Source organism: Mesoplodon densirostris, chromosome 13 (genome assembly GCF_025265405.1).
Source record: "Mesoplodon densirostris isolate mMesDen1 chromosome 13, mMesDen1 primary haplotype, whole genome shotgun sequence".
Taxonomy (NCBI): domain Eukaryota; kingdom Metazoa; phylum Chordata; class Mammalia; order Artiodactyla; family Ziphiidae; genus Mesoplodon; species Mesoplodon densirostris.
The window spans coordinates 29,147,843-29,171,621 of NC_082673.1; the positions used below are offsets into that span (position 1 = coordinate 29,147,843).

Here is a 23,779-nt window from a genome sequence, read left to right on the forward strand (position 1 = left end):
GCTTCTTCACTCTGTTATCTGGGATTGTACCCTTTTTTTTTTTTTTTTCTTTCGGTACGCGGGCCTCTCACTGTTGTGGCCTCTCCCGTTGCGGAGCACAGGCTCCGGACGCACAGGCTCAGCGGCCATGGCTCACGGGCCCAGCCACTCCGCGGCATTTGGGATCCTCCCAGACCGGGGCACAAACCCGCGTCCCCTGCATCGGCAGGCGGACTCTCAACCACTGCGCCACCAGGGAAGCCCCTGTACCCCTTCTTCTTAAAAAATATTTTTTACTATTACCCTTTAGTTTGTTATGCTAATGACAGATCTGTTTTTGTTTTTCTATAAATGTTTTCATTTTTTTTCCAAAAGATGCTTTTGCTTGCATGCACTTCTTAGGTTTGCTGTTACATCCTTTTGGCACATTAACTAACTTTCTTTACAAAAGATCCATCCATACACATGGTCTCCCTCTTTGTGTGTGTTGTGTGTCCTCATTGCTCCAGTCTCTGTTGGCCCACTAAATATAGCTTTACTTCTCACCCAACAAGTAACCTTCCTATGGTCATTTGTAGGACCCCGGTACACTCCAATTTCATACTAAATGTTAAATATCTAGCTTTATTATGAAGTAACATATGGTTTGTTTTTGTTTTTCTTTAGAACTAAAGGTGGTCCACAGATCGCTTATGAACGCAGCTTTAGGTGGAAACTTGCTCACTTCCGTTATTTGTGCCAGGTACTACGGTGGTAAATAAATCTTCTGTTCATAATCATTTAGTTTTATCTTTACCCAATACATGTCCTGTAACTTACATGATATTACGATATTATTTTTGTTTTTAGTCTAATGCACTACCCAGTCATGTAAAGATCAATGTGTCCCGGCAGACATTGTTCGAAGATTCCTTTCAACAGGTAAGAAAGATGTTATCAGAATAAAACTGTACAGTCAGCCCTCTGTATCTGCAGGTACAGCATCCATGGATTCAGCCAACAGTGGATAGAAAATATTCCAGGGTGGCATGGAAGGGGGACTCCAGAAAGTTTAGAAAGGCAAAATTTGAATTTTCTGCAGCCAGCAAATTCAGGCATACCTTGTTTTATTGTGCTTTAGTTTATTTCGTTTTGCAGGTACTGTGTTTTTTTACAGATTGAAGGTTTATGTGAGCCTTGTGTTGAGCAGGTCTCTTGGCACCATTTTTCCAACAGCATTTGCTCACTTGGTGTCTCTGTGTCACATTTTCATAATTTCTTGAAATATTCCAAACTTTTTCATTACTATTAACTTGTTATGGTGGTCTGTGATCAGTGATCTGTGATTTACTGTTGCCAAAAGATTATGACTTGCTCAGATGATAGCATTTTTTAACAATAAAGTATTTTTGAATTAAGGTATATGTACATTGTCTTTTTAGAGAAAATGCTATTGCACAGTTAATAGACTATAATACAGTGTAAACATGACTTTTATATGCACTGGGAAACCAAAAAAATCGTGTAGATTGAGTTATTTTGATATTCTCTTTATTGCAGTGGTCTAGAACCAAACCTGTAATATCTCCAAGGCATGCCTGTATTCATGTAGTGTTTATATTGTATTAGGTATTATAAGTAATTTAGAGACGATTTAAAATATATGGGAAGATATGCATAGGTTGGGCATCCTTAGATTTTGGTACCTGTGGGGGTGTCCTGGAACCAATGTACCTCGGATACTGAGAGAGACTGTACAACTTGAGTCACTGTATTCTGTATATCTAAAGGGAGTTAGGGCTTAGAGATTTTAAACCATTCAGAACACAGCTGTAACAATGACTACCACTTACTGAGTGTCCATTACGATAATAGTCATAATAAGCCCCATCATGTATTGAGTGACTACCATATGCTTAGCACTGGCACCTTAGATTTATCATTTCATTTACTTCATCCTCACAACATCCCTTTGAGATAGCTCCTGTTATTATCTCCATTTTGCAGGCACAGGTACCTAGGCTGAGAGACAAAATCATCCTGCCGTGAATTAGATTACTAAAAGAAAGCTTAAAGAGCTTCTGGAACAAGTTGACACATTTTGACACTTATTTACTTTTCTAAGACTTCATTAACTCAAACAAAAAAGACATGATAATGCTACTAAACTATTTAAAATTAGATTGGTATAGGTACTGTATTCCATTTAAATGTTCCTCTAATAATCCTAGTGTTAATTCTCACCTCCTCTTGGTTTCTGTTTAAGCGTCATGATCTCAGACCTTGTTGGAGCGCTCCATTTAAGATGGCAGTTCTCTGCTCACCTCCCTCATAGTGCCATTCTAGCCATTTATGGTACTTCATTCTTATTAACACTTACCACTGCCTGACACACTGCGTTTATCTCCCTTACTAGAATGAAGCTCCAAGAGATCACAGCTCTTAAATTTACTGCTGCTGTGCACAGTACCTAGAACAGGGTTTTGCACATAGCAGGTATTAGTAAACATTCTGTGCATGAATAAATGAATGTAATGGGTCTATCTTTCCTGAGTCATCTGCTGAATGAAGATGAAAAGTCAAAATATTGTTGTCAGTTCTTTTTTTTCTGATGAGGTCGAGAATTTTTCTTCTCAGTCCTCTCCCAAAGTATTACAATGGTGAACTAAAATTCCGTTTGTGTACAGGTACATAGGGACTTTTATGTATACAAGCCAAAATGGAATAACAACTCTCTCAAGTCAGTGATGTTCAAACCCTAGCTTCATTTTAATAGCTGTTGGAGTTTGGACAAGATACTAATATAGCTATTTATTATCAAAACTTCTTTTGGTTTGAGTTGATAAATTCTTAGCTAGTCCCAAGCTCTGTGTGAACTTTGTTTTTGTAAGTAAGTTCACATCTAAATTCATGGTAGATTTTACTTTGCCTTGTCCCCTGGCTTGGGGAGAATCGTGCTGTGCAAGACTGAGCCAGTGACTTCCTGTGAAGTGGAGGCCTGCTGGTGAGCTGTGCCCCAACCCAGACCAGTCTTGGCTTTGGGAAGTAATTCATTTTTATCCAGAAGTAAAGCCTATTTACTAGTAACCTTAGTATAAGCCTTTAAGGATTGGTATAGATACTATTTTAAGATATACTCTTTTATGCTTAAATTTATAATCTTATAAATAATTCTTCACAATAGCTGAGTTCCTTTCCTACTGAGAAATGGAATGTGTGGTATAAGCAGGACCCAGAGCAATAACTTTTGCTTCTCAGTAAGTGTTGCTAGCCAAAAAAACTTATAAGTCACCTTTTACAAGATTCTGGTAAAATTTGGAGAGTGACAGAGGAGGGAATGTTTTCTATCCTTAAAAACTTTTCTGTGTCAAACTGTTCCTCTCTGCTACTAACCCAAAGTAGAACTATCATTTAATACCAGAAGAGGGGAAAGAGATTTATGAAAGTGTATCAGAGAAAGCTTAGGAGAGTAAGATACATCTTTGCTAGTTTGTGGAACAAACCAGTTATCTCTTGAGTTAAAAGCGTTGTATAAGGTAAGGAAATGTGTAATTTTTGAAAATACAGATGAAATTAAAATAAAATTGTTTTGGAGGAAACTTGTGTTATACGTGAGTGATTAAATATCCTTGTTTTTGTTTTTAATTAGATTATGGCACTAAAACCCTATGACTTGAGGAGGCGATTATATGTAATATTTAGAGGAGAAGAAGGACTTGATTATGGTGGTCTAGCAAGGTAAAATAAAAAACATATCTGCTTTAAAATAACTATCTCCATTGTATGCAGTGGATATATTCTTGAAATGATACATTTTTTCAACAGCAATCCAAAATTATTTTTAAAAACAAAAATTGAAATATTCACATAAGTCTAGCAGTAACCATTATTATTATTATGTTGGTTATCCTGTACATTTTCTCTGCCGATTCGGTTGACCCTTGAAAACATGGGGGTTAGGGATGCTGACCCCTACATTGTCAAAAATCTGTGGACTGCTGTCTCTGCTTCAGAAGCAAAGGAGTATGGGATTAATAGATACAAACTACTGTACATAAAATAGATAAGCAACAAGGATTTACTGTATAGCACAGGAAATTATATTCAGTATCTTGTACAAACCTATAATGGAATATAGTCTGAAAAAAATATAAGTGAACCACTTTGCTGTACACCTTAAACTAACACAATATTGTAAATCAACTATATTTCAATTAAAAACAAAACAAAGGAATTGATAAGTGACTCACCCAAGGGCAGGAAGCTGAAGCAGTTTGGATAGAATCTGGACTCGAACCCTAGTTCTTTTGATTCCACACACTGTTATCTCTAATTGAACACAAACATTTCCCCACACTTAGTTAAAGATTTGTAAAATGAAAAGACAGGTACTATGTTTATTGAAAACAATCCACATATAAGGGGACCTGCAAAGTTCAAAAGCATGTTTTTCAAGGGTCAACTGTATATAAATTTGAATATATGTGTGATATCGTACATATTTGCTGTTTTTTTAAACAGAATTGATCATACAGTGTGCACAATATAGCAGCCTGATTTTGTTATTTTGTATATCATGGACATCTTTCCATATCATATATAGAGCTAATACTAATGGTTGCACAATACTCCATTGTCTGGAGATAGCATAATTAATGGATCAGCATCCATAAGGTTGTTTCTTATTCTTTGCTATTATATCAGTTTATGCTGGTTTTATGTTTGTGTTTTTAATCCAGTCTGAGTCCTTTTGAGAATAAAGTTTTCCACATTCACTAAGTATATTGTTAACAGGCACTTGTGAAGCAATAAGAATGGGCAATCCTTTTTATTTAATTTTTTCCCCTCAATTGCTTTGCCCAAACCTAATTTGACAGCAATTCACTTTTTAGTAAAACACTTTCATTAAATATTTCCAAAGAACTAAACTTGCTTTTCATAGAAACAACTCTGTTTGAACTCATATTTCACAGGTGTACAGAATTACATAATCACAATTTTAGTACAGCTGGCTTTTAAAAAAGAGTTGTGGGACTAGGTACAACTGGTGGAGGTATATGTGTGGGATTATCAGAGCTGCTTGTATTAACATATTTTCTCATCTAAAACATTATTAAGTTTTTTCAGAAAAGAAACTACCTGTCACAATGGATATTCATATCACATCTATTGTGATTTATCTCAATTTCAGAAATGTTCAGACATTAAAAAGAAAGGTACATCTTAGAAATGAAATATGGTATTATTTTTACAGTGTCTGACTTTATAACAGTCACATTCTTATCTGAACCCTTTTTTACCTTAACTGTTTGGGTTTTATTTTATATTTTGATGGTTTTAATGCATATAATGTATGTAGTCAGTTACTCCACACCATGATTTTCTTATTCCCAAATTCTTTATTTTGATTCATGTATTGGTTTTGGTTTAGTCAGGAGTTCACAAGGGTGACATATTCCTGTAGTTTTGCATGCTTGAGAATGTGTTTTCTATTGCTTTTTTATTTAAACAACAACTTCACTAGATATAAGTTTCTCACACAACACTAGTTCCTCCAGTACTCTGTAGACATTGTTTTCCTGTCTTCTAGTATTGAATGTAAGCACTGTGAAGTGGGAGGCCAGCACCTTGTAGGAAGCTTTTTCCTCTGGGTGCCCACATAGGCCTTTTCTTTGAAGTTCATTAATTTCATTGTTGATTGTTTTATATCTTTTTTTAGAAACATATTAAGATCTTCCTTAATTTAAGGGAAATTTTCTTCTATTATGTCTTTGAATATTTTTTCTGTTCCATTTGTTCCATTTTTCTTCAGGAACATCAATCATGGGTATGTGGAATCTCCTTTGTCAGTCTTACATGTCTGTCATCTTTTCTCTGATCATTTTTATCTTTGTGCTTTTTCATTTTGTTTTGATTTTTTTTGAAGCCTATCCTCATGTCACTGTTTGCAGCACTGCCCTACATTTTGCTGCTTCTAATGTGATTTTTCATTGTTAGTGGTTTTACTGTTTTCTTCTCTAGGCTCCGCTAGCTCATTTGTCGTATAATAATTTTTTCAACCTCTTGTAACTCTTTAGTTCATTTGAGGGTATATGGAAGAATATGTTGAAAGGGAACTCTTTGCCTCTTGCTAGTTAGAATTTTTCCTTCTTTTTTGTTACCATTAGAGTATAGGTTAGAGGCCATGTTGTAGTCATTCTTTTTTTGAATTTACTCAGTTTTCTCTGGGCTGTTTGCTAAAAGTGATCTGCAACAGCTGGGAATTTTATTTCTAGTTTTTGTGTCTAAACACATTCTCACTAGATCTGTTCAGTCCTCTTCCCTGGGTACATGTCTTACTTCTGCCTCATTACAGTGCGAAGTTGACTTGGTTCAGCTACTTATGTTGGGACTGGATTTTGTTTTATAAATTGGTGTTTATCATTTCTCAGTTGATTTAGACTCCCTTCTCTACCCTTCAGTAAGTTTCCAAGATTGTGTTTTAAAAGTTTTGGAAAAACATTTGTAAACAGGCTGCCAGGCCAGATCTAGCCTGCACAGTGATGGCCCCCCATTGTGATTTTGAATTTTTTTACATTACTTTACGACATTAAAGGAAATCACTAGATTATGCCTGTGAATCAAGATTTCTGGCTTATCTTTAAAATCACTTGCCCCACCTTCTCACATGGCATCAATTGACTGAATCAGAGTAGCTTCTTACTCTATAGGGTAGCATACACTCTTTTTCGCTTCCTGCCCACCACTGCCAAGTTGTCTAATGACTATGATTATATGCCCGGAAGTAATTCTTCCTTAAGACTGATGATAACTTTTATCAGGGATACAATGAGGAATAGGGGGTTGTGGCTAAGTAGAGAATGTCAGCCCATGCAGAGAAGGAAGCCCCTTGTACTCACTTACTGATACCTGTAGACATTTGAGTTTGGAACCCTGCATTAGAAGAAATTGCTGTTGAAGAGAGTCTTTGCAAATTGAGTTTATTTTGTAATATAAATTATTAATCTTTTATCTAGTTGGGTTTTTTATATTGGACTTTTTAAAATGAGGCAAACTAGGTGGTAATAAGTTAGAGAATGCCTATCACATTTAAAGATTTCATCTTTTAAAATTATAGTTCCATTTTTAATGCATTGGCAAGAAAAATTTAAAACTGTTCCATAGCAGCAGTGCTGTGTATCTCAGTATCACCAGCAAATATTTACTAAAATCTATTGCATATAGGTTGTAGGATGCCTATGAGAGTTAAAGATATAAAAAATATATATAGGTATGGCTTATGTTTTTGAGGAGCTTACAGTCTGGTGGATGTAGTGGTCAAGTGGGCCAGTCAAGTGCAGAAAAATGACTACTATTGTGAGGTTGTTACCACAAAGTATTCAGTGACTGAGACACTGAAATACACTGAAAATTGCTTCAAAAAATTGCTAAAGTGGAATTGATCTAAGCTGGACTTGAAAGAGAAAATGGGATCCCCATAGGCTGAGTTGATGTAGAGGATTCATACACAAACAAAAATATGGCATAGGAAGAAGCACAGTATATGTCAGAAACACCAAGTTTATAGTTTGGCAACTCAGGAGCTGGCAGGTAACTTGGAATGGAGGACTACATTGCAGAGAAACTTAAATGGAGGGCTAAGGAATTGCACAGCAGAGTTGTTGTTAAAGGCTGTTGAGCAGAGGTATAATGTGTGTATGGATGTATTTAAGATCTGTTTTAAAATTCATACGTATGGGTGCTAAAAATAATGTTGACCTATTTTCTTGTAGAGAATGGTTTTTCTTGCTTTCACATGAAGTTTTGAACCCCATGTATTGCTTGTTTGAGTATGCTGGTAAGAACAACTACTGTCTGCAGATAAATCCAGCATCAACCATTAATCCAGACCATCTCTCATACTTCTGTTTCATTGGTCGCTTTATTGCTATGGTGAGTCCTGACTTTCCATTGCCTATTTATTTATTTAAACTTTGCTTATTTCAAAAGTATTTTAGAGAGGACTTTATAAAAAATTATACACATTATCCTTGATTATGTGTGTTCACAAATTTTCTTACCAAGGAAGTTTGCCCAGAGAGTATCAATATATAGTTTATTTTTTGAGTACCTGTGTGAAATCAAGATTATGAATATGAAGATTATTGATATAGGCACTTGGTCTTTAAAAGTCCTTTCATTTAAGCCTAATTATAGTATGACCACTTTTCTGTAACAGGAAAATCTGAGTTGTATAAATAATTGAACTCGATTAATGTTTTTGGAATTTTCAGAGCTTTGCAGAAGGTCTTGTGGGACTATGGCCTTCTTGAGAAGTGTTTGTATTTATTTATTTGCTCTTTATTGTCTGTTCATTCACTCAGCAAATATTTATTGAGTGCCTACTGTGGTATCATAGTATGAGAGGGATGAAACCATGAAAAAAAGACACAGTCCCTGTTCTCAGGGATCTAAATTCTGTTAGAGGGAGGCAAAGAATAAATAAGTAGGTACTGAAGGAAAGGCAGTGTTGCTCTTTTATTTAATATGATTAGAGGAGGCCTCTGATGGGTAACACATGAACAGAAATAAGAAGAAAGTAAGGGGTTGAATCATGCAGGAATTTTGGAGAACAATATTCTAGGCATAGGGAACAGCAAGAAAAATGGGTCTTAGGTGGAAGTACATTTCTGAATGAAAAATCTCATAGCTGGAGCAGAGTGTCTGAGAGAGAATGCGGTAGGAGATGAGGTTGAGAGGTAGTGTGTGGAATCTTTGGGAAATTCCCTTAAGCGTTTTGAGCAGGGAGTGACATAATCTAAGTCACATAATGTGACTTAGGTTTTATTAAGCTGACTTTCCTGCTGTTTAGAAAGGGACTATAGTTGAGGGCAGAGGAATGCAAGAGGAGAAGCAGGAAGACCACTTGCAGCCACCCAGGTGAGTGGCAGTAGTGCCTTGGACTTGAACGGTACAGCAGCGGAGGTAGTGAGGCGTGCTTTGGATTCTGGATATACCCTGCAGGTGGAGCCGACAGGGTCTCCTGACCATTTAGATGCAGGGTGTGAGGGAGAGTCAAGTATGGCGCCAAGCTGTCTGGTTGCAGTTGCCGTTTCCCAGGACAGCAGGGCTGTGGCCAGAGGAAATGGGGGGTGTGGAGGGAGTCCAGAATTGGAATTCGGTTTGTTTAAGATGCCTGCAGACACTCAAGTGGAGATGTAGAATAGGTAGTTGGATATACAAGGCTGGCCATGAGGGGATATCTAGGTATGGTGTGGGACCATTTAAAGAATAAGTGTGGACAGAGAAGACGTTTAAGGACACATAAACTGGGGAGGTAAGAAGGAACCAGCAAAAGAGCTGAGGCAGAGGAGGAGATAGGAGAATCAAATAAGAACGGTTTCCAGAAGACAGAGGAAGAAGGAAGTGTGTTTCAAGAAGGAAGAAGTGGTCAACTGTGTCCACTGCTGGTAGGCTGAGCAAGACGAGGTCTGAGAAGTAACCGTTTGACTTGGCCAGGTGCATGATTTTCAGGGGCAGTGGAGAGGAAAGGTTGGAGGCAGTGAAATGAAGAGAGAACGGAAGGAGAAGTGGAGACAACAAATATAAGCAGGTCTTTTAAAAGAAGCTTGCTGTAAAGGATTATAGAGAAGTTGGGCAGTAACCAGAAGTACGTAAGGAACCAAGAATAGGAGGAGGATAAAACATTTATATGCTGATGATAAGTAAGAGAAGAAAGAATTTGAGGAGGTCAACGAGCTAGGGAATATGGGAGCAATGACCTTGAATAGGAGAGCAAGGAGGACATCTGTTTAGTTGCACAGAGAAGTAATAGAGAGCTTCTCCATAATAAGAGTACATAGATTCAGATGCTGTTAGTGAGCAGATGTGGTGGAGCACACAAAAGTTCTCTTACGATGGCTCTGTTTCCTCAGTGAAATAGAAAGCCAAGATCATTTGCTCCGAGTGAGGAGGTACTTGAGGAATGAAATAGTCATCTGGGAGAGCGGGAGACTGAATGCAGTGGGCTCCCACTTGAGGGCGTTGGTCATGAACCAGTCACATGGTTGCATATACACTTCTGGCGTGTTCCACTGCCCAGGCATAGGCATGGAGTGGGTGGACAGTTGTATTTAGCTAGGCTTTGGATTTTGCCAGAAATACAAAGGTATTGATGTATTGTATTTTTACACCAGGGAGACAGGATTTGAAGGTACAAGGGAGTAATTTAATGATTGAAGGTGGAATCTAACCTGAGTAAGGGGAGAGAGAACTTCATGAGGGGGCTGAGAGAGAGAGTGTAAGGTAACAGGTTCCCTGATTTTCTTAGATCCCAGTGGAGTCAGACATTGCTGGTGTTACTACTAAGGGCAGTGAGCTGGAAAATTAGGTGTTTGGAACTGAGTTTATGCAGGATTGCAGCTAGCGCTAATCACAGTGTCTGGGGTGTGATGTTGAGAATGGTTAGCTAAGTTAGAGCCTAAGATCATGGAAAGGACTATATAACTCCAGGGTAGTAAAAGAATCATCAGTGTAGATGTTGAAATCTTCAAAATGATGGTGGTCATGTCGAAAAACACAGGGAGAAACCCGGAGACCTAAGGATGACTGCAGCAAGGAGGTGGGGGGTGGTGAGCCACCAAGGCAGTGGGGTGGCATGGGCTTGAAATTGAAAGCTGGGGCGGGTTAGGGAGGTGACATTAGTAACGAGAAGCAACACGCACCCCACTCCTAGGCCTGGTGACATGAAGGAGGATAGGAGAGAAACAGCCGTCCCTCTGAGAGGATTTGAAAGGAAGCAGGATCCTCAGAAAAATGCCAGATTTGTGTTACAACAAGATGCTAAAGGATCTTCAAAGAATGAGTGGAGGATGTGGGGGGTTTTGCTAATATGATGGATCATGAGCTTCAGAGGGCAAAACACAGTAGATGGTTTTGAGAGTTTGGGGAGATGAGAGACATGGAATCAGATATCAAAGTGGACAGGCAGATGGTGGTGAGAGTCAAGGTACTGCGGGTCTGGGACTTCCTGCTTTGACTCTTGTGAATAGGAGTGAAGGCACGACGGGGTTAGTCTTGAAGATCTCTCAGGCAACTGTGGGATAAGAAAGCGAGGGTGGGGTCTTTCCAGGTGCATGCACGGGGGCCCTGAGATGCCTTCATTTCTCCATCCAGTGGGGTTAATGTAATTCGTGAAACATATTAGAAAGAGTGGGGGTTTGATAAAGCTCCATTATCATCCTCTTTTACAGTTTTTGATAGGACATGATAGAGCTAAGTGTTTGACCTCAGTTAAAGAGATACTGTTTTAACTCTGTAAATTTGTTTTTCATACTTAGCATTTTATATAATATTTTAGTTTTCATGATTTATGCTGATTACTTATTCCTTTTTTTTGCCTGTAAAGCCTCATGATTTCTCTGTTATCATTGTGCTCTGAATAAGAAAATTGTTACTTAGTAATTTTTTAAATAACATTTTTTGTTTTTCTTGGCAGGCACTTTTTCATGGAAAGTTCATTGATACTGGTTTCTCTTTACCCTTCTACAAGCGTATGCTAAGTAAAAAACTGACTATTAAGGATTTGGAATCTATTGATACTGAATTTTATAACTCCCTTATCTGGATAAGGTTTGAAGATTTATCTTTCAATAAGGTATTTTCTTGAAATCAGTTTTACATATTTTGTTAATTAGTGGTTGTATATATTTATATCCCCCAGAGACAACAACATTGAAGAATGTGGCTTAGAAATGTACTTTTCTGTTGACATGGAGATTTTGGGAAAAGTAACTTCACATGACCTGAAGTTGGGAGGTTCCAATATCCTGGTGACGGAGGAGAATAAAGATGAATATATTGGGTAAGGTGATTACCTGATTGACCTTAATTTTTGTAACTACTAGAGCATGTTAGAACTATCTATACCCTTACATTTATCCCTTGTTTGCACCTCTGGGAAGATGTTCCACATTCATTCCCTCTTTCGCTTATCCTTTTTAACCATTTTTCTCTCAGTCTTCCTCTCAATTTATAAACATGCTCTGACACCACTCAAAAATCAAATGTAGTAAAAAAAACAAAACAAAAAAAACCCAGTTCCCTTGCCTCTGACATACATTTAAGTTCTTCTCAACAGTACCAGTGTTCTTGAAATAAGAGAATGTATGATGACCTTCACTTTCCCACTGCCACCTGCTGTATGCATCCTACCATTGTCCCGATCAAAAATCAGAGAACATTGGTGCTAAAAAAGGAATTTACAAAGCCCATGCAACCTCTTCATTTCTAGATGAGACAGAGGTGCTCTGTTCGATAGTAGCAAAACCAAGCCTGGAGCCACACCTGCCTAAGCACTCTAATGCTCATTTCCTATTCCATCTCACTTTCCCTTTTTAACTTAATAGTGCTCACCACAACTTCTGTTTTGAAACTGTGTTCTCTTGAATTCTACGATTCATACAGCATACTGATTTTCTTCACTTTCTTTTTTAATGATGGTTAAGAAGTACTCTGTGTTTTTAGCCTTTTACCTCACATACAAATTACCTATTTTTAAATACCATCTTTATTTTCAGTTTAATGACAGAGTGGCGTTTTTCTCGAGGAGTACAAGAACAGACCAAAGCTTTCCTGGATGGTTTTAATGAGGTTGTTCCCCTTCAGTGGCTGCAGTACTTTGATGAAAAAGAATTGGAGGTAAGGATCTTTTATTATGCTATTATAGGGAATGTTAATGGGAGGAGGGACTGTTGTTAAACTTTTATAAAAGAATGTCCACAAGTTTTAAAATCATGTGGCACACTCTTCAATCCTCTCTCATTCATCCAAATGTTCAGGGGATACTAAAATCCCAGCATTGGGTAAAGGTCTTAAGTTCTCCAAAATGTGCTGATGTCATAAGCACAGAATCATCAATCAGTGCCAACTGTTAGGGCTCCTAAAGAGTGAGTGCAACCTTATTAATAATTTGGGGAACTCCTGGTTTAGTAGCGAGTTACCCCAAAGATTAGATTTCTAAGTCATGAGTTCTTAGTGGTCTTAACTGTACTTTAGTATTGTTAAAAGTACAATATATCAGAAATGCTTTTTTTCTTTCTTTTCTTTTCTTTCCTTTTTTTTTTTTTTTTTGGTGATGAAATACACATAACATAAAATTTACCATCTTGAACGTTTTTAAGTGTACAGTTCAGTAATGTTAAGTATATTCACATTATTGTGCAACCAATCTCCAGAACTTTTTCATTTTGCAGAACTGAAACTCTATACCTATTAACTCCCCATTTCCTCTTCCTCCCTAGCCCCAGACAACTACCATTTTACTTTCTGTTTCTGAGTTTGACTAACTCTTGTTACCTCATATAAGTGAAATCATACAGTATTTGTCTTATTGTGGCTGGCTTATTTCAGTTACCATAATGTCCTCATGGTTCATCCATATTGTAGCATATGTAAGAATTTCTGTCATTTTTAAGACTGAGTAATATTCAGTTGTATGTATATACCACATTTGGTTTATCCATTCATCGGTCAATGGATCTTTGGGTTGCTTCCACCTTTTGGCTATTGTGAATAATGCTGCTATGAACATGGGTGTACAAATATCACTTTGAGACCCTGCTTTCAGTTCTTTTGGATATATACCCAGGAGTGGGATTGCTGGATCATATGGTAATTCTCTAGTTAACTTTTTGAGGAACTGCCACACTGTTTTCCATAGCGGCAGCACCATTTTACATTCCCACCAAAAGTATGTGAGGCTTCCAACTTTTCCACATCTTTGCCTATACTTGTTATTTTCTGTTTTTGTTTTTAATAATAGCCATTCTAATGGATGTGAGATGATAGCTCACTGTGGTTTTGATTTGTATTTCCCTAATGATTAGTTATTGTGAATTCTCCAAGTCTTCTCCACGTAGATTAGAACACAGGCAGGGCGTTAGGAAGGTGCTTGCATTTCCCCCCACCTTCTTTGGGGGGCAATAGTTTAACTTCAGCCACCTTTGGTCCTCTATTAAGAAACTTGGGGGGCTTCCCTGGTGGCGCAGTGGTTGAGAGTCTGCCTGCTGGTGCAGGGGACACGGGTTCGAGCCCTGGTCTGGGAAGATCCCACATGCCACGGAGCAACTGGTCCCGTGAGCCACGGCTACTGAGCCTGCGCGTCTGGAGCCTGTGCTCCGCAAAAAGAGAGGCCGCAACAGTGAGAGGTCCGCGCGCTGCAATGAAGAGTGGCACCCGCTTGCCGCAACTAGAGGAAGCCCTCGCATAGAAATGAAGACCCAACACAGCAAATCAGTCAATCAATCAATCAATAGAAATGCTGTAGAATTATAAAAAAGAAACTTGGTTTGTTCATGTAATCAAATGTACATATGAAAAATTAGCATTTTAAATTTTATACAGTAATATCCCTATGTAGGAATTAGCCTTCTAGAAACTCTGACATGGGAAGTATCTGAAAATCAGGACTCTGAGCCTAAATTACATGTAGACTCTGTAAACCTGGTTAACATCTCTTAATAGCTTGCTTACACAAACTAGCAGAAATGCATTAGTAGAATGGAAGCTACTTTTTAGAGTAGTATTGATCATATTTTAAATCACCGACTTCATTAAGAATCTGAAGAAAATTTAAAAACTCTGTATACTCACAATGCATATACCTAAAATATTCCATACCCCCAATTAAGAACTCCTGCTTCAGAGGCCCACTCAGTGAAAGAGTGATGTTACGGCAAGAGCCTGACATTAGAGCGGAGATGAAACTGAAACAGTAAATCAAGAAGGATGTTAATAGGTGCATACTTTGTATCACCCTTGGCAGCATTTACAGTCTACATAGAGCCTTGTGAAATAGTTTGGCCATGAGGTAATTTCCTTACACAGAGAAGGAGACTAAAGCCCTTATTGATTACTGATCTACCTTTAGCTCATAGTACAGAGCTGTGAGAAAATGGACATTTGTGTTGTTTTGTTTTGCTTTGCCTTGACTTTTCTCCTCTTGTTCTTTCTTTTACTCCCATTCATTGTCTCTCTTAGCCATGAATAATACCACAATAAGGGATATTCACACCATTATCCAAAATAATGGTTATTCATAATCATACCATGCCCCTTTTTACAGGTTAAAATCTGTTTTAACTTTAAGAAGATAAAACAGTCATTCTTTATAAAAAAACCTCTCATCACACTAGGAATAGAAGGCAACTTCCTCAGTTTGATAAAGGGCATCAACAAAAAAGATAAACCCTAACATCATTCTTAACGGTGATACCTTGAATATTTCTCATTGAGATTGGGAACAAGGCAAAGATGTCCACTCTCACCACTTCTATTCTACATTGTACCAGGTTCCTGAGCCAATGCAGTAAGGCAAAAGTAGAAGCAAAAAGATTGAAAAGAAGTAAAACTGCCTTTATTCACGGATGATAACATGATTGTCGACTTAGAAAATCCTAAGGGACCTACCAAAAAACTACTAGAAATAATAGTGAATTTAATAAGACTGTAGGGTACAAGGTCAGTGATTTAAAAAATCAATTGTATATCTTCTATATGCTAGCAGCAAACATTTAGAAATTGAAATTTCAAAGTTTCACTTACTAAAGCATCAAAAAAATGAGCAAATTTAGCCAAAGGCCTGTAGGAACTCTACACTAAAAACTTAAAACATTGCTCAGAAAAATTAAAGAAGACTTTAGTAAGTGGAGAGATATACCATGTTATGTATTGGAAGACTCAATATTGTAAATATGTCAGTTTTCTCTAAATTGAGCTGTATATTCAACACAATCCCAGTCAACATCCCAGCAGAATTTTCTATAGAAATTGACAGGCTAGTTCTAAAATTACAAGGAAATGCAAAGGGTCTAGATTAGCCAAAACAATTTTGAAAAAAGACAAGCTTGTAGGATGTTAACTACCAGATTTCAAGAATTATTATAAAGCCATAGTAATTAAGATAGTGTGGTATTTGTGCAAGGATAGACAAAGAGATCAGTGGAACACTTAGAGAGTCCAGAAGTAGACCCATATGTATATTGTCGATTGGTTTTCATCAAAAGTAATATAGTTTGATGGAGAAAGGGGAAGTCTTTTAAACAAGTGATGCTGGATCAACTTGATATTCATATGGAAGAAAATTAATCTTAACCCCTACTTCAGCTCATAAACAAAGATTAATTTAAAATAAATCATAAACATAAATATGAAAGCTAAAAAGAAAACATAGAAAAATCTTAGTGTAGACAGAAGTGTCTTAGGAAGAACACAGTAAAGCAGTAGACCACCTACACCCACAAAGGATGTTGGACTTCATCAAAACGAAAAACTTCCTGTCCAAAGATGCTGTTAAGTAAATGAAAAGGCAACCTACACACTGAGAGAAACTCTTGAGACAAAGGTCTTGTATCTAGAATATATTAAAAACTTGCAACTCAGTAAGAAGACAATTTTTTTAAAGTGAGTAAAGACTCACTTTACAAAAGAAGCTATGTACTTTTTTTCTTTTTTTAATAAATTTATTTATTTATTTTTGGCTGTGTTGGGTCTTCGTTGCTGCCTGCGGGCTTTCTCTAATTGCGGCGAGCGGGGGCTACTCTTCGTTGCGGTTCGCAGGCTTCTCATTGCAGTGGTTTCTGTTGTTGTGGAGAACGGGCTGTAGAGCGCAGGCTCAGTAGTTGTGGCGCACGGGTTTAGTTGCTCCACGGCACGTGGGATCTTCCCAGACCAGAGCTCGAACCCATGTCCCCTGCATTGGCAGGAGGATTCTTAACCACTGCACCACCAGGGAAGCCCAAGAAGCTTACTGATGGCACGTAAACATTCGATGCTCACTATTCATTGGGGAATTGCAAATTCAAACTAAACGAATTACCACTTTGGGATACTGTTGGTAGTTTCTTACAGTGTTAAATATACATCAGCCGTATGCCCTAGCAGTTCCACTAGTAGGTGTTTACTCATGTGGAAATGAAGTATATTTTCACACAAAGCCTTTTCCATTAAGTGTTCATCACAACTTTATTCATCAAAATCAAAAATTTGAAGTAACCTAAATGTCCATCAACAAGGGAATGGATAAATAAATTGTTGTATATTTATATAATGAAATACCACTCAGCAATATGAAAGAAGTACTGGTACCCACAACAACATGGATGAATCTCATAAACATTGTGCTAAGTGGGAAAAGAAAACAGAAAAGAGAGGGGATATGTGTAGTATTGTCTCATATTCTCAAAAATCTAGTCTATGGTGAAATCGTTGATCCCCTAGAGCCAAAGATAAGGATGGTGGTTTTAGCTGCGACAAGGGACACAATGGAAATATTCTACCTCTTGATTATGGTAGTGGTTACACAGGTGTATACATCTGTCAAAGCATCTAACTCTGTACTTAAAATATGCACATTTTATTGTATGTAAATTATAGATCATAGTTGACTTATGAGAAATAAATTAAGTATTATACTTTTTATTTTATTATGCCAAAAATAGTTTTCATCCCATATATAATAAACTGGAGTTATTTGAAAATTTCACATATGTAGAATATTTTATTCCCAAAGCCTGGATAGATGAATAACAAGAGGTTAGTATATTTTTAATTTTAAATAGATAAGGTAGCATAGATTTAAAAAAAAGAAGAGCTAGAAATTTATTTGTAATTTGTATATCTAATTTGGGATATATTTATAGTAAAAGAGCTTGTTTTGGCACACAGCTGATATTTTTCTTGATGAATAGTTACTTTAAATGTTTTCAATTTAAGTTCAGTAAATATGGGTAGATAAAGTACCATAGAACTCTGCATGTTAAATTGCCACAAATTTTGTTGGATTTGCTTACTGTGACCTTTATTTGATGTACACATAGCTGTTTACATAATTATGCATGTGCGTAGCTGGGCATTAGCAGATTTCAGTCATATGGTTACTCTCTTCAGTAAATCTTTACTGTGACCTGATACTGTGCTCCTTTCCCAGGTCATGTTGTGTGGCATGCAGGAGGTTGACTTAGCAGATTGGCAGAGAAACACTGTGTATCGACATTATACCAGAAACAGCAAGCAAATCATCTGGTTTTGGCAGGTATTTGCTTTTATCTTTTTGAATCAAAGTACTCAGAGAAAATGTTTTCTAATGAAACGGGGGTTTGAAAACAGTTCACTTTAAAGTTGAGACTGCTTTTAGACATGGTATTTAGTCTTTGAGTTTTAAGTCGGAAGTGGATAGTGTGAATACTTGTTAAAGGATTTTCCATTGCTTTTTTCCTAAATGAAAGAATAAATGACTATCTTGTTTAAATAATAGTTTAATGGTAATAGTTGGAGGTATAACATTTTTTTCTAGTAGTGTGAAAGTATTCTATAAATTCCACTTAATTCTAGAAGTAAATGAGGAAGTATGTTTTTAATGAGAAAGTCAATGCAGATACTTAATTCCTCTAAAGGTGATAATATGCCAGGGAGTTAGAACAATCTAGAGGATAATGTCCAGGAATGACTCTTCTTTCCTCTCTCTCCTTTCCCTTTCTCTCTCTCTCTCTCTCTCTCTCTCTCTCTCTTTCTCACTCACTCACTCACTCTCTCTCTCTCTCCCTCTCCTTTCTTTTGTTTGTGTTTGTGTGTTGTTTGAAATTTAAAATCTCTAGGCCAGGAATATTATCCACATAAATTTACTGATTGAGACTCATTTGAGCAACTTAGTAACTGAACATCTGGTGTATTTGTGCTTAACTGTTTCACTCTCAGGTGAAAAGCCAGGGTTTTTCTGTTACTATAGAAAGATTTTCCAAAGGTTGCAACTTTTCATAAGGATATGTCGTATGTTTATTGCTCCATACTTTAAAGAAGTGTGGACGCTTCTAGAAATTTATCCTATGGATACACTTCACATATGCAAAATGGCTCATACCAGAGTATTTATTGCTACATTATTGGTACACTAATGAAGACTTGAGACACCTAAATGTCTGTCAGGGGGAACTGAGTAAATAAATTGTAATATATCCATTATGTAATTCTGTACATTGTCATCATTCTTCTTCTTAATGCAAATTAACAAAAATATTGGAGGATAATATTTTTCAATACAATATTAAGGGAAAAAAGGTATGTATATTATTTGGTTAAAAGGAAAATATATATTCTTTATAAACAGAGTGTCTGCTAGTGTATGAATACAGCCTCTGTAAAGGTAGAGGGCGCACGAGCAGCAGTTGCAGAGGAGAGCTGACATTGAGGCAGAGGTGCACGTGTGGGCTGCTCTTCCTGCTGTGCCCTTCTCCTGCCTTTGAGTTCCACACTATGTGCATGTATTATCTATTGTAAAAAAAAATAAAGAAATAAACAAAAAGGTAAGAATAACCCTATTTTCAAGCCTAAACCAGCAGAATTACATCACATACAGAATGTGTGCAGGTATCTGTAATCTTCCCTTTTAGGCTCACTACCAGCTTCTTTACTCCTTTTGTTCCCTGACTTTCCCTTTGGACTTTGTATTTATATACCCGAGGAGCTTAAGCCTTGGGTTTTGTAAATCCAAATGAATAGTTGTGTTTTCTGAATTGGGTTTGTTTCAGGGACAGTGGTGAGGTTTATGCCAGACCTGGTAATCAGCTGAATTTCTTTGTCTTGATGAAATATGTTGCCTCAGCACAATTCTGTGCAGAAACATTTTTGGTCATAATTAGCACAACATTTTTTCCTATTGTTAGCTAAAGTTTAGTCCCTGTTTTTAAGATACATTTCTACTCTCAGACTGTTCCCTAAGTTCCTTGCCTTCTGTTGTGAGATACTCAGACCAATTCAGATCAGTATTTCACATTACCCATTTATGTCCACTTTGAAAAGAGATAGTCTGTGAACTAGATATACTTTTAGAAGAATTCATACTTTAGATTTTCAAGTGTGAAGAAGAGAGTTGGGAAAATGGTGTTTAGTGGAAGAAAATACCACAAACTATTGAAAGTGGCAGTTGGGAAGTATTTGTTCATCTTTGGTAGCTTACAGTGGAGAAGGGTAGGTGGCTCGGGTCAGGATAACAGTGGTTTAGAGCTCAACCAGACCTGAGTTCAAATGTTAGTTCTGCTACTTATTAGCAGTTTGAGAAGGACAAATTATCTCACCTCTCCAGGCCTCCATTTTCTTATATGTATAGTGCGGATGCTAATGATAGTAGCTACCTCATATTACTGTTGTAAGGGCCAAATACACAAAAAGCATATGGCACAGCACATGGCAGGAGCCCTCAACAGGTGATAGCTGTAATAGTGTAGTCCAGCCACAACATCTGCCCTGGTCAGTGGTCTGACTGTGGACAAATGACAACCTTTCTAGGCCTCCATTTCCTCTCTGTAAGATGGATATAATAATAACAATAGTGGCCAACCTATGCTGTGATTGTGAGGATTAAGTGAAGTAAGATTGATAGTGTACTGAGCATAGTGCCTAGCCTGAATAAATGATGAATGCTGCAGCCACTTACCACATATATTTTAAAACTAGTTTGTGTTAAATTTCTTCTTCTTCAAGTTAAATTCTTAAGTTTCCAGAAGAAATTTAAGAATAATTTAAGGCTCTACTGTTTTCACTATTGAAGATAATCTAGTATTTACTTTATATTAAAGTAAATTTGATTTTGTTACACAGTTTGTGAAAGAGACAGACAATGAAGTAAGAATGCGACTACTGCAGTTTGTCACTGGAACCTGCCGTTTACCTCTAGGAGGATTTGCTGAGCTCATGGGTAAATGCAGTTTCTCTGTAGATAATTTTGGGATAATAATGGCGTTTAGACATACAACAGACTTGAACCTTAGGATTATTCTTCTGTGCTTTATGTAGGGCATCTACCAGAAGAAAGACAAATTAATGGTTAATATCGAATACACTTGTAAGACAAAAATGAAAATCGGCTCACAAAGCCTGGTTGGCCATTGCTTTGTGAAGGGAGCAAGATTCTGTAGAAATACTTATCTTTCCACTTTGTAATTCTTATTGCTGGATCTTTGCAGCAATAAGAAGCTTCTCTAGGCAGAAGTAACTTACATTGTAGTTTATTCTGTATCATTCAGGTTGACTATGTGACATGTTCTATTATTTGACTAGTTATCAAAACCAAAATGTTTAAAAGACCAGATAAATTTTGTCTTATTTTCCTGATTTAGGAAGTAATGGGCCTCAAAAATTTTGCATTGAAAAAGTTGGCAAAGATACCTGGTTACCAAGAAGCCACACATGGTAAGTTCAAGAATCTTAAATAGGAAGGTGAAAGCCAGAGTCTTTTTTTTTTTTTTTTTTTAATGTAAGACCCAATATAATTTCATTAAAGTAGTCAGAATTTCAATTTTGAGAACAGGCTGATTAATATAGTATTCTATAACTAAACACATTAGAATGATTAGTTAATATAAATACTTGAGAAACGTATCCATTGATTCAACAAATATTTAGCATATCCACTATGTATAGAATGAGATTGAAGTGCTCCCTGCCTTTTATGAAGTTTGCGCTCCATTGGGGATGGGGACACAAAAGACAGGTAAACAACTCTTTGCACATGCTAGGAGTCCTTCAAAGGAAACCAAGAGAACAACTAGAGGGGAACCTCCTTTGGATTGGGTGGTCAAGCAGGTTTCTTGAAAACAGTGATGTTTAAGTTGAGTTTGATAAATAGCATGCTGTGGGAAGAAACAGGGGAAGTGCTCTCTTTGTACAGGGTCATTTTTCAAGGAAATAAAAGATGACTTGGTGTGAATGGAATTTAATGAATCAGGGGAGGGGATAAAAGAATTTGAAGTGTAGGCAGGGGCTAAATTAATTTATATAGAGCCTTATCAGCTATTATAAGGAATTTGTTTCTAAGAACAATTAGAAGCCTTTGAAGAGTTTTAAATAGCAGATAATGAGATCCAAGAAAAATCAGTCTGGCAACAGGAGAGAGGGAATTGGATGAGTGAGTGCGGGGAGATTAGTTATAGAACTCTTATAGTCATCCAGGCAAAAGATGGTGATGGCTTAAATGTACGTGGTTCTTTCAGGAGATCAAAACTATTTTCACACTAAGTCATTTTTGCCTTTTTATTGTTTTGACATTTGCACTTGTGGTACCAAAGTAATGGTGGGTCAACTGCTGTTGACTTAGCATAAGTCAAGGCAGTGGCACAAAACTGCTACCTCTGCATTTTTCAACACCACACATTTGAAGTTTAAAGCAAAAGAAAAGCCAGGCTTATTGAAGGTTGTTCTTTATGAAGTATTAAAAACTATTAACTTTATTAAATCTTGTTGCTTGAAGTATGTATGTAGCTTTTTTAACATTCTGTATGACAAAATGGGAAGTCTGCATAAAGCACTTTGGTGGTTGTCTTGAGGGGAAGCTCTTAGGCAGTTGTTGAGTTGTAAGCTGAACAGCTTGCTTTCTTTTTGGAACACTTTTTCTACTTGAAAACATGAGAGACAAACTGTGTTTATTCAGACTTTTTTCCTTGAAAATTAATGAAGTAAAACTTGTCACCTTAAGGAAAACAACTAACAGCATTTGTTGGTGATGATAAAATTGAGGTTTCATGCAAAAATCAGAATTTTGGAAAACTTGTATATACCACCTTGAGCTTGACAGCTTCCCAAGATTTTTTTTTTTTTTTTTTTGCGGTACGCGGGCCTCTCACTGTTGTGGCCTCTTCCGTTGCGGAGCACAGGCTCCGGACGCGCAGGCTCAGCAGCCATGGCTCACAGGCCCAGCCGCTCCGTGGCATGTGGGATCCTCCCCAGACCGGGGCACGAACCCGTGTCCCCTGCATCAGCAGGCGGACCCCCAACCACTGTGCCACCAGGGAAGCCCAAGACTTTTTTTCATATTTGAAAATTCTTTATAACTTGGTGAACCAGTATTTCCAAATGACCGATGGGTGATGTTACAAACTCATGCACGGGTAAAAACATGCATTCAAAGTGTAAAATAAACCAATAGATTTCATATAACAGAGTACAAAAAGTTCTTTGATATGATTTCAAAACCCATATTATGCATAACCTTGTCAAATTTAGTATATTATCAAAGAATAATATCCACAGGTATCTGAAAAAAGTGACTTGAGTACATCTGTTTTCTAACTGCATATCTGTATGGGGACAGTTTTCATATGCTTAATCTAAAACAATATAGTCCCACAGAATAAATGCTCACATAGGTATCTGAATCCAGGTGTCTTCTATTAAGCCAGATATTAAAATGATTTGCAAAAATATGAAACAAGGTCACTCTTTTCACTACTTTTTTGAAAATAGTCTTTTTTTCCATAAAAATTTTACTTTTATTTCAAAGTAAATTACTTTTAAAATTTGCTTTAACTTATAATATGGTAAATATCAACACCTATAATTCACGTAAACAGAAGCTTTTTTTTTGGTTTCTCAATAATTTTAGATGTGAAAAGGGATCCTGTGACCACAAACATTTGAGAACACCAAGTTAGATTAAATTGGTGAATCCAATAGAGATTGTTGAGGCAGGGACAGAGAGTTCATAACCAAAGAAGATAATTCTTTAAGAAAGATGAAAAGAATTGGGATTTTGAGTGTGAGTTAAGGAATTCGCCTTTTATAAAAACAAGAACATTTCCTTTGTTGTAGCAGAAGAGGAAGAAAAGTTGGATGTAAACTATAGATAGATTTTAGATTTTGTGAAAGAATAATAGAGTTAATCCACTGTTGGTTTGTTTTCTCAGAGTATAAGGTTGAGGTCACTGGCTAACAGTGAAGGAAGGAAAGACTTGAGGAGAAAGAAAGGGAGAGCTTTCAGAGAGTAGAAATATGGCTAAGAATGCTGGACAACATT

At 37.0% G+C, this 23,779-nt stretch overlaps 1 protein-coding gene across 3 annotated transcripts in view; it reads left to right on the top strand.

The window, feature by feature from the left end:
- The window catches only part of WWP1 (WW domain containing E3 ubiquitin protein ligase 1), a 127,080-nt gene that overhangs the window by 98,970 nt on the left and 4,331 nt on the right, over positions 1-23,779 (top strand). For all 3 annotated transcript variants that reach the window (XM_060116045.1, XM_060116044.1, XM_060116043.1), the window contains 10 exons: positions 646-721; positions 829-900; positions 3,608-3,696; positions 7,731-7,890; positions 11,435-11,568; positions 11,660-11,800; positions 12,516-12,636; positions 17,924-18,028; positions 20,590-20,686; positions 21,108-21,180. In XM_060116045.1, coding sequence (XP_059972028.1) covers positions 646-721; positions 829-900; positions 3,608-3,696; positions 7,731-7,890; positions 11,435-11,568; positions 11,660-11,800; positions 12,516-12,636; positions 17,924-18,028; positions 20,590-20,686; positions 21,108-21,180 — 1,068 coding nt within the window. The remainder of the gene's footprint in view (positions 1-645; positions 722-828; positions 901-3,607; positions 3,697-7,730; positions 7,891-11,434; positions 11,569-11,659; positions 11,801-12,515; positions 12,637-17,923; positions 18,029-20,589; positions 20,687-21,107; positions 21,181-23,779) is intronic.